Consider the following 12,500-nt stretch of genomic DNA (forward strand, 5'->3'; position numbering starts at 1 on the left):
CGTGCAGAGTGCAGCAAACCCAAGGATAGCAGGAGTGTGTGTGTGTGTGTGTGTGTTTGGGGGGGGGGGGGGGGGGGGGGGCGCGTGTGATGTGATGGAGTGGGAGTCATCCCAGTTAGAGGGGGTAAAAGGAATATGTCTGTCTCATGACTACTGCTGCTTTGGTGTTCACACATCAATGCCAGTATTGTTCTCGCTCTGTGTGTGTGTGTGTGTGTGTGCGTGTGTGTGCGTGCGTGCGTGCGTGTGTGCGTGCGTGCGCATGTACGTGTGTGTGCGTGCGTGCGTGTGTGGTCTAGCTGGGTCAGGTCATGATTGTGATATGTGTACGTGAGAGAGTGTGTGTGCCTGTGTGTTGGTTTGCAATATCTCTAAGTGTGTGTGTGAGGAGAGTGAAGAGTGCTGTAGAGACGTAACATGTACAGTATGTATGTCAAGGCTTGCTATGCAGGTAGGAAAGTATCCAAGATGAAGATCCAATCAAGATGATGAGATCTGAGGGAAAAGTGTGGTCTCACATCACTAGTAAGACGCAGTGGAGCAGAAGGTGAACAGAGGATTAACAATGCCCCCCAACCCCCTCGTACACACGCACACGCACACAGAAAACATATGGCAAGTCCATGTAACACTAGTGTTCAGCTATGCTAACCGCTAGGCTTGCCACGTAACTATAACACAGCAAAGGCAATTAGCTTGAAACACAATTAGCGAGGGCTAGAATCAAACGAGGCATAAAGAGAGAAAGCTTTTTTTTAGGACAAAATAATCCTAAATAAAATCAAACTGAGGTTGTAACCTTTCAGCCAGCTGCCACCCCACCCAATCCCATCTGTGTCACCTCACCACAAGGAAAATATGAAAACGTCATTATAAGGTTCCATAAAGTATAAGGGGGTACAGCTAAATGATAGCTTTAAAAACAGCACAGGTAATAACAAGGCAACACAAGCTATCAACACAGCCAAACAGAGCATTCATTATTCAGCCTTAGTTAGCTGACTCAGGCAACATGAGGACTGAACACTGGTGGGCAGCACAGCACTCCTCAGGATGAGGCCAAGAGGGCATTTAACCTGGGATAACAGCTGCCCTCTGCTCCACATTAAAACAGGACTGATCAGGCTGCCCTCTGCCCCACATTCAAACAGGACTGATCAGGCTGTCCTCTGCTCCATATTAAAACAGGACTGATCAGGCTGCCCTCTGCTCCACATTAAAACAGGACTGATCAGGCTGTCCTCTTCTCCACATTAAAACAGGACTGATCAGGCTGCCCTCTGCTCCACATTAAAACAGGACTGATCAGGCTGTCCTCTTCTCCACATTAAAACAGGACTGATCAGGCTGTCCTCTTCTCCACATTAAAACAGGACTGATCAGGCTGCCCTCTGCTCCACATTAAAACAGGACTGATCAGGCTGCCCTCTGCTCCACATTAAAACAGGCTGTCTTCTTGTTGGAGAAGAGAAGGTCCATCCTTCTGGAATGACTTTACTTACCTGAGATAGGAGGAATGATGAAGTTTGAAACACAGGAGAGAAGGGCTATGCTGTGTGTGTGTGTGTGTGTGTGTGTGTGTGTGTGTGTGTGTGTGTGTGTGTGTGTGTGTGTGTGTGTGTGTTTTAACGCAGAGGTTCTCAAACTTTCCTAACTTAACGCCCACTTCTGATTGTTCAAACATTTCCGAGGACCATCTTCCCAAATAAACGTGAGAGTAAAGAAAGAGAAAAATCACAACATGACAAAAAAAGGAGAAAACGGGGCTGTATGCATGTTATGCCACTGTCAGTTGCATGGTGATATTCAAACTGAACTTCCCAGTGAGCTAGCATAACATGGCTGATACCTACGTATCCGTCTCGATGTCTAGTTTCCAGAAGCCCTGATGTAGCTTAAAAACTGAGCTCGGGAGAGAGCTCGTCAAACACCGACTATCGGCCCACTCATTTTCTGAGCTTCAACTTGAACATATTTTGCGGCCCACTAGAGGGCGCTCGCAGCTCAGAACCAGTGGTTGAGAAACACTGTTTTAAAGAACTCGCACAAAGAGCGTCCACAATATTTAAACTGACTTTCATGAAACTGCTCATCCTGGACTGGCGAATTACAGTCATGGGAGAAGAGAAAACTCATTAACTTTTTTTTTTTAATTGTTGCTCAATTTGATTGTAAACTTAAAGTTTTACTCTGACCTGGGCCTTCTTTCCCGTAATTTTCCATCATACCAAAATCTTGTCAATTGCTTCACTATATAGGGCCACTTCTGTCTTGCTTCCAAGACATAAATGTACGGCTCTGCAATACAGTCTTATAGGAAATGATCAGTATTCTTCAGTACAGTGAGTGTGGTGCAAAAAGATGGGTGAGATGTTTGCAGAACTGCCTGAAACCGATGTCTTTATGAAACCATATTTTATTTATTTTGACCTTTAATCTCCTGAGTGAACACACTTGCTCTTTTTCAGAAACATCCTGCCGCAAACCAGGTTAAAACATCTCATTCTTATAATAAGGCGCGCATGCCAGTTGAGTGGGCGACATGCTAGAATATAGAGCACGCAATGTTTCTAGTATAACCACCCACGCAGGCTGACTAGTGCTAACTGCCCAGTACAACCACAATCAAGCTCTACTGGAACGCTACTTGGGGAGTGCCTGGCTCAAAGGCATGTTGGCAGTAGTTGTCCTAGGAGAGGAGGGCATCACACACTTGTCTTCCCACATAGATGATCTTACCTGCACCTGGCTCTGCTATACATCTGAGTGCCTTTCTCGGTTGAAGCATGGAATTGGTGTCCAAGTAGTTTCAAGTGGATGTGTGTTTCAGTGTTTCCCCTATAATAGTTTCCATTGCTGAGGATGATTTTGGTTCTATGTTTGTCCCAGTTTAGTTTTGGAGTGAACCTGTTCAAACTGACGATGTTTTGATTCAAGCGATAAGCCTAAACCTTTGTGTTTTGCTTTAAATTGGGCAAAGTTCTAGTTTGTCACTTGCTGTCGTGTCCCACACCACTGAATGAATATAGTGGAGACACTGTGTGCTGTGGCTGTCTGGGGTGATGCAGAGGCTGGTGATGATGCTGACGCTGGTGATGAGCTGCTTTTACTGGGATCTGATGGGTGTGTTATGGGTCACTTTTCACCCCTCCTATCTGCTCTTATAGATGCTGTCTGCCTCTGGGTCTGTCTCCTGTGCTGCTAACACATGTCCACTAACATAGCTTTATCTCTGCCCAACAAAATACACACAAGCAGGAGGTCAGGTGGTTTAGGTCTGTGCTGGTTTTTCCTGCTTCATCTGCCCCCTTCTCTCTTCTCTCTTCCTCCCTCCCTCCCTCCTTCCTTCTCTCTGTCCTCACCTGTTGTCTTTCCCTCCTGTGTGCGGCGGCTGCTTCCTTCCTTCTCTCCTTCCTTCCTACCCTCCTGTCCTGTCTTGTCCTTTTCCCTGTTCTGTTCCTTCATGTTCCTTCAGCCTTTGAAAGCACCCTGTGCACTCCGGCGCCCGGGGAGTACGGCAGGACGCCCTGCACGCCGGTGTCTCCGTCCGCCCCCAACTACCCCTCGCCCTCCACCGCCACACCGCCCACGCCGCCGCTCAGGCACTCCGCCTCCCGATTCGCCACCTCGCTGGGCTCCGCCTTCCACCCGGTCCTGCCTCACTACGCCACCGTCCCCCGCAGACAGCAAGCCCTGCCCCAAGCCCCGCCTCCCGCTCCCGCCCCGCCCCCCCCGCCCAAGTCCGTGGTGTGGTCGGCCTGCAACTTCACCCCGCTGCCCCCCTCGCCGCCCGTCATGATCAGCAGCCCCCCGGGGAAGGCCACGGGCCCGCGGCCGCTCATTCCCCTCCCGGCGCCTTCCCCGCTGACCCAGAAGCCCCCCTCGCCGTCGCCCAACGGCCCACCCATGTTCCCCGCGCCCTCCCCGGTCACTGTCCCTCACGGCCACCACACCCCCTTTGGCCTCACCTGCCCCACCCCGCCGCCCCCGCCCACCCCGCCCCCGCTGCCCTCCCCCATGGCTCCCCCCTCGTCTTCCTTCTCTGTCTCGTCTCTCCCCTCCTCATCCCAGGCTCCTGGTGTGCCCTTTCCCTCCACAGCGCCCCCTGCTGCCGCCGCCTCCGCTGAGCACCTCTCGCTCCCTGTGGGCCTGGGCCTGACGGGGCTGGGAGAGCTGGAGACCACCGCAGGCCCAGAGCCCCACACACCTCAGGGGGTCTTCTGTCCTCGGCCCCAGCCCCATGGTAAGGCTCTCTCTCTCTCTCTCTCTCTCTCTCTCTCTCCTTCACTCTGGTCTTTGTCTCTCTCGATCTCTCTGGTCCTCTTGACCTCCCTCTCTCTCATGTTCTCTCTCCCTTCTCACTCTATCTCTCCCACTCTCTTTCTTTTTTTCACTGCTATCTCGACTCACCGACTAACAGTGGGGCTATTGAACAGGGTTGGATTATGTTCCCTTGCTATTGATCTGGGCCCAGTGCAAAGTGAAGGCTGATCTCAGAGGAGTTTGACCTTCCTTCTGAAGAAAATGCAGGATTTGACCGGTAGAACCTGATTCCAGCTCTGATCACCAGTGTTGGGTGCAGCTTTTGGCACCAAAATGGCTGCTATGGTGACTATATGGGCTAGTGTGGGGGTCTGTACTGTCTATGCGTGGCTGCACCACTGGTCTTGTTGTCACTTATGTGTTGCGCAGGCCTTTTCTAATGGCTTTGTCAGTCTTCTCACAAAGACACAAACCCTACGCTGTGTGTGTGTGTCCTGCGCTTGCTCCTGGAAGCTCTGGCTAGCTGGCTGATGGCTCATTGGACGTGAATGGTGTCTGGTCTTTGAGCATGGCATGTCTGTCTCCTCACCACAGTAGGTAGGAATCTGTTGTTAAGTGGGTACAGATCACTGACTCAAGGTCTGTAGAGAACCCACTGCCGTCTTCATCTCTACGTTGATTTTCTTTCCTTCCTCCATTCATTCAAAATGGTTGTTTTTTCCCCCCGTCGTACTGATCTTATGATTTCACCATGGCACTGATCTTATGATTTCACCATGGCTCGTCATCTGATTCATCACTGTGTCCTGTGGTTCATGTGTCAATGATCCAACCTGAGACTGTCAACTCCCCAGAGTGATGCTCGCTCTCTGCATCACACATGAGCTGCTTGTGATGTTCCACTGGGCTTCCATCTGCACTTTAATTCAGCTGTGCTTCAATAAAAACATCCCTGAATTAAAGATGTTGAGTTTACGGTTACATCGGCATCTTAAAGGGAAGAGGCAGGGAGTTTACTGTGTTTATTGATTAATTCATGCCACATTTAAGCCTGCCGTTAGAAACATTGATTAGAAATCAAGTCTCCAGCAACAAGTGGTAAAAGACCTTTACATTCACACTAGAGGATATTCATTCATTTATTCATCACTGGTAGACAGCAATTAGTTGCATCACTAAAATGGGAAGCAATGACAACAACAACAAGAAGATCGCTTGTATTAACTTTTTGTTAAGATGTATTCGATTTTTATCAATGTAAATAAGTGTCTGTTTTCGATACATTTCAGAAAAAGTGTAGGTAAATGCTAGTGGGTTCAGTCTCTAATGTTAATAAAATAGAACTTATTGAACCTTTAACCCAGAAAGGCTGGACTATAGAAGCCAGCCTATTAATAATGCTGTGCATTTATATGCAGATACACCAACACAATGCAATGCAATGCTCAGTGGCCTTTATCCCTGGGCCATTCTCTCTTATTATTAGCCAGAGGAGGTGTTCTAATGACCTTTGACCTCTGAATTGCTCTCTTCGATTGGTTGGAAGAGACTCGACTGATCGGTTCTCATTGATCATAAACTCAACATGTTCACATTCCCTCGTAGAGTATCGATCATAACATTAGATCTGTGACCAGAGTGTGGAGTGAACTAATTATGAGAAGGTTCATTATGAAGTGCAAATGATTATTGCTCTGTTGAATGAAGTAAATACTCTCATTATTCTAAGAACTGAGAACTAGTCCATAGTGATTAGATTACATTAGAAATGAGAATATCTTAGAATCTATGAATTAGGGTCTCTATCATACAGAGACAGATGGTATTATTGACCAAAACATCATAATCGCTGCCCAACTTCCTGTGTTAATTGTCTTTTGCTCATTTTGTGTGCGTGTGCGCGTGTGCGTGTGTGTGTGAGTGCGTGCGTGTGTGTGTCAAAATAAAAGTCACTCTAGTGTGCCAACTTAAGCGTGTTTTGTTTATGTAGCGCTGATGTATGTTGAAAGGTTTGTCTCCACTCTGTCCATTGGAATGAATATCTTCCAGCCATAAACCCCGTCACTACTACTCACTATTAATGTTGCATGTTGAATGAGAAACTAAAATTTGCCGTGATGTAGCATGCTGTCACAGTCACACCATATAAAAGTCTATTATTCCATGTTTTATTTTCTTTGAAATGTTTTTAAAAGCTCACCTCCACCTGTCTCACCGGTGCGAACCAAGGATCAAATTGATTTATGAAATTCTTTCTGCACATAGCCTTACTGCTCCACGGAACTTAACTACAACGGTGTGACCTGCTGATACACCAGACAGGCAAAGACTTATTCAGGCTGAAACATTGTTGGTCTGTAATGATGTATATACACTCACGAGCACTTTATTAGGAACACCTTACTAATAGTGGTGTAACAATTATATGCACACGGAACCGTTTATGTACGAGGCTTTTGGTTCAATACACATTGCAAGCCAAATGAAAAGTCTTCAGGGATATCATGGTCAACTGAGACAAAAAAGAGTAAAAAAAAGCGTAAATTTAAATAAAAATTTAAACTAGAGTGTGAAAATAATAAAAGAAATAACTAAAATGAATAAAAAATGTATTAAAAATGTTTAACTGTATCGAAAACATACCGGACTGTGACACCACTGTGTCGTACCGAAATGAACCGCTACACCCCTACTTACTAATACTGGGTAGGTATCGGCTTTCAGCTCAATGTCAACTGGCTACCAAAGTGCCATCCGCCTCCAGACCAGTGTTGCATTCTGCGATGCTTTTCTGCTCACCACAGCTATAAAGAGGTTATCTGAGTTCCTGTAGCCTTTGTCTCAGCTGTCAGCTCCAACCAGTCTGGCCATTCTCCTCTGACCTCTCTCAACAACAAGGCCTTCTGTCTGCAGAACCGCTGCTCACTGGATGTTTTTTTATTTATTTTTTACCAATCTGTGTAAACTCTAGAGACTGTTGTGTGTGGAAATCCCAGGAGATCCGCAGTTTCAGAAAAGAAATACTCAAACCTGATCTGGCACCAACAACCATGAAGTAAAGCTGCTGAGCTGTATCTGCATGATGTTAAGCACAGCATTGTGCACATGATTGTCTGAATGGATAGTTGCATGAATGAGCAGGTCTACAGGTGTTTCTAATAAAGTGCTCAGTGAGTGTATCTAGGTAAAAGCTGATTTGCAGGGGGGATCTATTATTCTCTTAGAAAGTCAAGTGAACTGTATCATCATCTTCAGCAGTTGTGAATTATGTGTCTACTTGGAGTGAGCTGGTTTCACAGACATGGATTAAGCCTATTATAATCCATCCTAAACCCCCCCCCCCCCCAATTGAGATTAACAATAAACACTAAGACTCTGTCCACGACTTTTTAATCCACGTCGGTGAAACCAGCCTGATACAGTTTTGTCTTTGTCCGAGTATGAAGTCGAGAGGCTCTTATTCTGTCAGATGTTACCCTGAAAAGATTATGACGGTTTCAACTTCCATTTTTCCTCCCTGTGTCTTGGCCCCACCCCCACCCTTCCCCTCTTCCTCCTCCCCTCCCCCAGCAGACACGGTGCAGACGCCGGCGTTGACCACCCCCACCCCTCCCCCGCCGCCCCCCCTGCCACCCGGTTCCACTGTGACCTCCGCGGCCGCCACCCCCACCACGCCCATCACCCCCGTCACCCCGTCCGGCCACCCTCCCCCACCCCCGCCTCCGCCCCTGCCTCCCACGCTGGCCCCCGGTGGGACGCCCCCTCCTCCCCCCGGCCCCCCTCCCCCTCCCGGAGTCCCGCCCCCTCCCCCGGCCCCTCCTCTTCCCGCCGGCCTGTTCTTTCCTGCGGAGGACCGGCCCATGTCGGGCCTGGCCGCCGCCCTCGCCGGAGCCAAGCTGCGCAAAGTGCCAAGGGTGAGCGCTTGATTGGTTATCGCACCGATGGATGAGTGAAAAAACATATTATCCATATCCAGATATTTATTCATATTAATATCTGAACTCTGATGATAGTACATGAAAATATCCAGTAAGTTATTTCCATTGTGGTCCTTGATTAAATAGACACACACACACACGTGTGTTGTTTGTTTTCTGTAAAGCACTGACTTGACACGCACGCACACACACAGACACTTGACACACATTGTACTTGCACACCATCTTCATACATAATCACAAAGAATCACTGTCACTGAAACGTTCACACATGCATGCCATGTTCACGCATCATCTCACGCATGGTCACACACAGTCACCATCTGTCACAGCTCAGACTCAGGAGAGCTTTACATCTACTGCCAACAGTCTCCCGGAAAACATTTGAAAATTGGAGAATAATCTGAACTAACTAGGCACAATTTTGACAAAAATCATATTGTTCTTGTTTTTTTCTTCTCATATTGTTATTGCAGTAGAATCACGATACATTAGATTTCTTAAAAAATGATCAAAATAAGTGGAAAATTAGATGCTAGTGCTTAGGAAGTCACCTTGAATCCAACTTTATTTATTCAATGAAATACTGTTTTGGGTGAAGGACTGTTCACTAAGACTACGTTTCTACATTTGGGATTGCACTTAATTGTATTGCCAGCCATTTGTAAGAAACCTACAAATTGTCAATTCTGATTCCCTCTTGATAATTACGGTTAGTTATACACTATTCTATTCATCTCATTTTTAATTTGGCTAACTCTGGCTTGATTTTGCCCATGTCCCTCCAGAGTGACGATGCAGGGGCAGCTCTGGCAGCAGCCATAGCGGGGGCTGTAGGGGCCTCAGGGGCCAAAGCTGAGACCCGCGGCAACGGCCCTCTGCCTGGGGGAGGAGGGCTGATGGAGGAGATGAGCGCCCTACTGGCCAGGAGGTACAACTGCATCACATCTAACAGCATTCTTAGTAGAATGAGTACATCTCAAGGTAGGTAGATAAATAGACATGAGGGCCATGGTCAGACATGTCTGACCATTTACCTGGTCAGACATGCTTGAATATAGTTTCAGATATTTCAACTACTTGAAAGACAACTGACGTGTTGGATCCCGGCTCCTTGTGTGTTTGTTTTTTACTTGTAATCCAAATGAGTCCCGCTCATTTGCCGGTGTCTATTTATTGAATGTCAAGCCAGTATAAAATATAGCAAAGTGATGGAAGTGACAGATGGGGCAGCCATCATGAACACAGACAAGAATAACAAGTGTTATTTAAGATGACAGCTCCCACCCCACGCAATTAGATAGCGAGATATTTATTTTTCGCTCTGTCACTCGATTCAACCCTTTGGAATCTCTCTGTCGCTGTGTTTAAATCGCTCGTCAACAGGCACACGAATTGACGGACATCTGGGGGCTATAACGTTATGCAATGTCATGATGTTTGTCCACTACGAGCCACCGTAGTTGTTTACAAGCTAAGCCTATCAGCGTGCTCCTAACGTGAGCGCTATACCGGTAGTTCAGACTTCATTTCATGTCAGCTGTCAGCCTGTCAATCAGCTGTCAATGCGGTTTGTTGCCACACAATAAACCAGCGGTTTGTTCCAAGCCAGTGTGATCCTTGACTCACTCTCACATGGCAGCCAATCAGCGTTGAACAGCGAGCGACTGATGCCAGCGTAATTTCGCTCGAGTTGGGATATTTCATCTCGGGCGACGAGCGTATTTTCTCCCTATCGCTCTGTCTCTGTCGCTCGGACGCCCAGCGATTTTTCTCCCGGGCGAACATACGCTCAATCGCTCGTTTGCATTGACTTTGTATGTAAACTCGATGCCAGCGAAAAACTTTAATAGGCCACAATGTTGCAATGTTGGATTTTGTTATAGCTTGAAAAGAATAATGCCATGCAAATTGAGGGAGAACTGCTGACTGCTCTCCCAGTTTCACTCAGTATGTTTAGCTTCTGTACGGCAACTTGTAATTTAACTCAATGCGTTTTGTTGCTGTTAAAGAACAATGGGGGAAAGGAGGGAGTTCTAAATGAGGGGCTTTCACCAACACTTTAGGAGGAAATCGCCTGTGTTTTGGAGTGGCATTTGTGTGAGATGGAACATCTCCTCACTGTACTTGGGCTTTGTGTCTTGGCAGGAGAAGAATTGCAGATAAAGGCTCGTCGCCTGAACCCGAGCAGAGATCAGTGAGTATCAGGGAGGAGGAGACGGCCCATCTTGTTTGATCTCCACCCAAAATATCATTGCTTTGCCCTGACGGGTCAGAGAGCGTGTAGTCTGTTTCCCCACAGTCCTGAGTGTGTGTAAGCCCTCGCTTGTCCATCACTCAGTCTATCTGTGTGTGATACTCCACATTCCCTGCTTTTCTCCATTTGGACCCAGTGTACGCCATGTACCGCATTCCTGTCTGTAATCATTGCTATTAAATGTGCTGCCTGCGCTGTGTTTTATGAGCATCCAGTACTGACTGTGAAAGGCTACATTTAGAAAATATGCATGTTTAGGGGGGGAAAGAGGATTTCTGTTACTGGTAGTTTCTTGCAAAATACAAAATGTAAACCTTTGAGGGTTTTTAACAAGAAAAATGAAATGGGTCTTGGGTGTTTTAAATTAAAACTAAGTAGCTTTGTCTAGATCTCATTGGTGAAACACAGACAAACGATAAAGTCTTCTTCTTTTTCTGGTCCTGTCTAATACATTTCCATTGATCCTGTGAAGCCACTCTCTCTGATTATCAGCCCAACTCACATTTGGGGCCCAGACTGTTTGACCTTTGAACCCTGTCTGTTTTTGTCCAATAGGAGGACGGCGAGGTAAACACGACTCCCAAAGTGTCAGCCTGTAGCACACCAGGTGAGTTAGTAGCGTTCATCTTCAGAACACAGGCAAGATGCATCAACACCAGCAAGAGAAATAACATCTCTTCCAAACACAGGCGGTGAAGATCCACGTTAGCATACATCCAGTTACATTTCACTTGATACTGTTACGCACTGACATTACACTCTGATCTGATGTCTCTTACAGTACATGTACATTGTTGTTCTGTTAAGTGATATCTTCTTGTACTATAAGTTGACCTGTTTCCCCCCCCCCAGATGATTACAGAAGGATTGAAGATGATTGAACATCTGTATTTCACATGGTAAGAGAAGATGAGTTTTCATATTTGTTTTTATTTTGTTTTTCTGCAGACATGCCCAGGAAGCCATGGGAAAGGACTAACACGATGAACGGTAGCAAATCCCCAGTTATTGGAAGGTACAGTATCTCTCTGCTTCTCTTCTGGCGGGATTAGGTTTCTCCCTCATCTGTCATACATTGATGTCATTTGTCATTTGCACTGAAGATACATTTAATATCTTCATATGGTCCAAAAGCTAACAATTTGATGTTTTAAAAATGATTATTTCTCACATTATGTTCACTGCCTATATGAATGGCTAGCAGGGATGCTACTAAACGTAATTTTCCTACTGAAAGGGGCCGTGGCAACGTATTGAAGCATTAGCATCGGCTAGCTTTAGCATGATGCACTGCTGGGGCCGTTCAGTGGCTGGCTAACATGACTAAAGCTTATGCTGCATTCATGTGCACATCGGACGTACTTTTCTCCGAGTTGTGAAGTCGGATACCCAACTTGACGGAGGCATCTGAAAATGTCGAGCGAGCCGTTACTGGTGCGGGGGGCCTGTGTGACACTGAGGTGGAAACCAGAACCAGAACCACCATGCCAAAGGATCAATAGCTTTACATTAGCTCTAATCCTATGAAAGCGTGGTAGCATTTATCAACGGCAATTTTAAACTCGGAGCAAACCTGAACCTAAGTGGGTTTCATGTACAAATACAGTCCCGAGCCAAACCTGTGGGGTTGGGAGCAGAACGGCCACGCTGTGATTAGTAAAGTCAGTGTCTCTGCTGCTCACACAGACGAGAGTCTCCGTGGAGAAATCCCATGGGAGCAGATTCCTCCAACAGGTATAGAGAGAAAAGTCCCTGGAGAGTTTGATCAATCCCCCCACTTTTAAAACAATCTCCCTTTTTCCCCCATCAAAGTTTGCTGTGCTGGAAGTGGTTTTGCGGGGTTGGGCAGGGGGGCGGGGGGTGTGTGCTGTTTCCCATAATTGCCAAACTGCAGGGTTGGGGCAACTCTCTGCTGTTAGTTTGGTATGTGCCATTTGGTACAACATGTCATATGGCATTTTCTAAATCAGAAAATGTTTGTATGATGGATTTATACTACTGTTGTGTTGCATGCTCTGCTACCTCCCCTGAACCTCATGGAT

At 46.7% G+C, this 12,500-nt stretch overlaps 1 protein-coding gene across 2 annotated transcripts in view; it reads left to right on the top strand.

Moving 5' to 3' along the window:
• enah (ENAH actin regulator) overlaps positions 1–12,500 on the top strand; it is a gene marked incomplete at its 5' end in the record, with an annotated part of 112,419 nt that overhangs the window by 92,282 nt on the left and 7,637 nt on the right. Inside the window, 6 exons of one of the 2 annotated variants that reach the window (XM_083642714.1) lie at positions 3,476–4,243; positions 7,834–8,177; positions 8,990–9,132; positions 10,350–10,398; positions 11,014–11,065; positions 11,407–11,473. In XM_083642714.1, the coding sequence (XP_083498840.1) occupies positions 3,476–4,243; positions 7,834–8,177; positions 8,990–9,132; positions 10,350–10,398; positions 11,014–11,065; positions 11,407–11,473 (1,423 nt within the window). The remainder of the gene's footprint in view (positions 1–3,475; positions 4,244–7,833; positions 8,178–8,989; positions 9,133–10,349; positions 10,399–11,013; positions 11,066–11,406; positions 11,474–12,500) is intronic. The other variant, XM_083642715.1, reaches the window with a different exon arrangement.

The sequence above is a fragment of the Poromitra crassiceps genome (genome assembly GCF_964638095.1).
Source record: "Poromitra crassiceps genome assembly, chromosome: 9".
Classification (NCBI taxonomy): Eukaryota; Metazoa; Chordata; class Actinopteri; order Beryciformes; family Melamphaidae; genus Poromitra; species Poromitra crassiceps.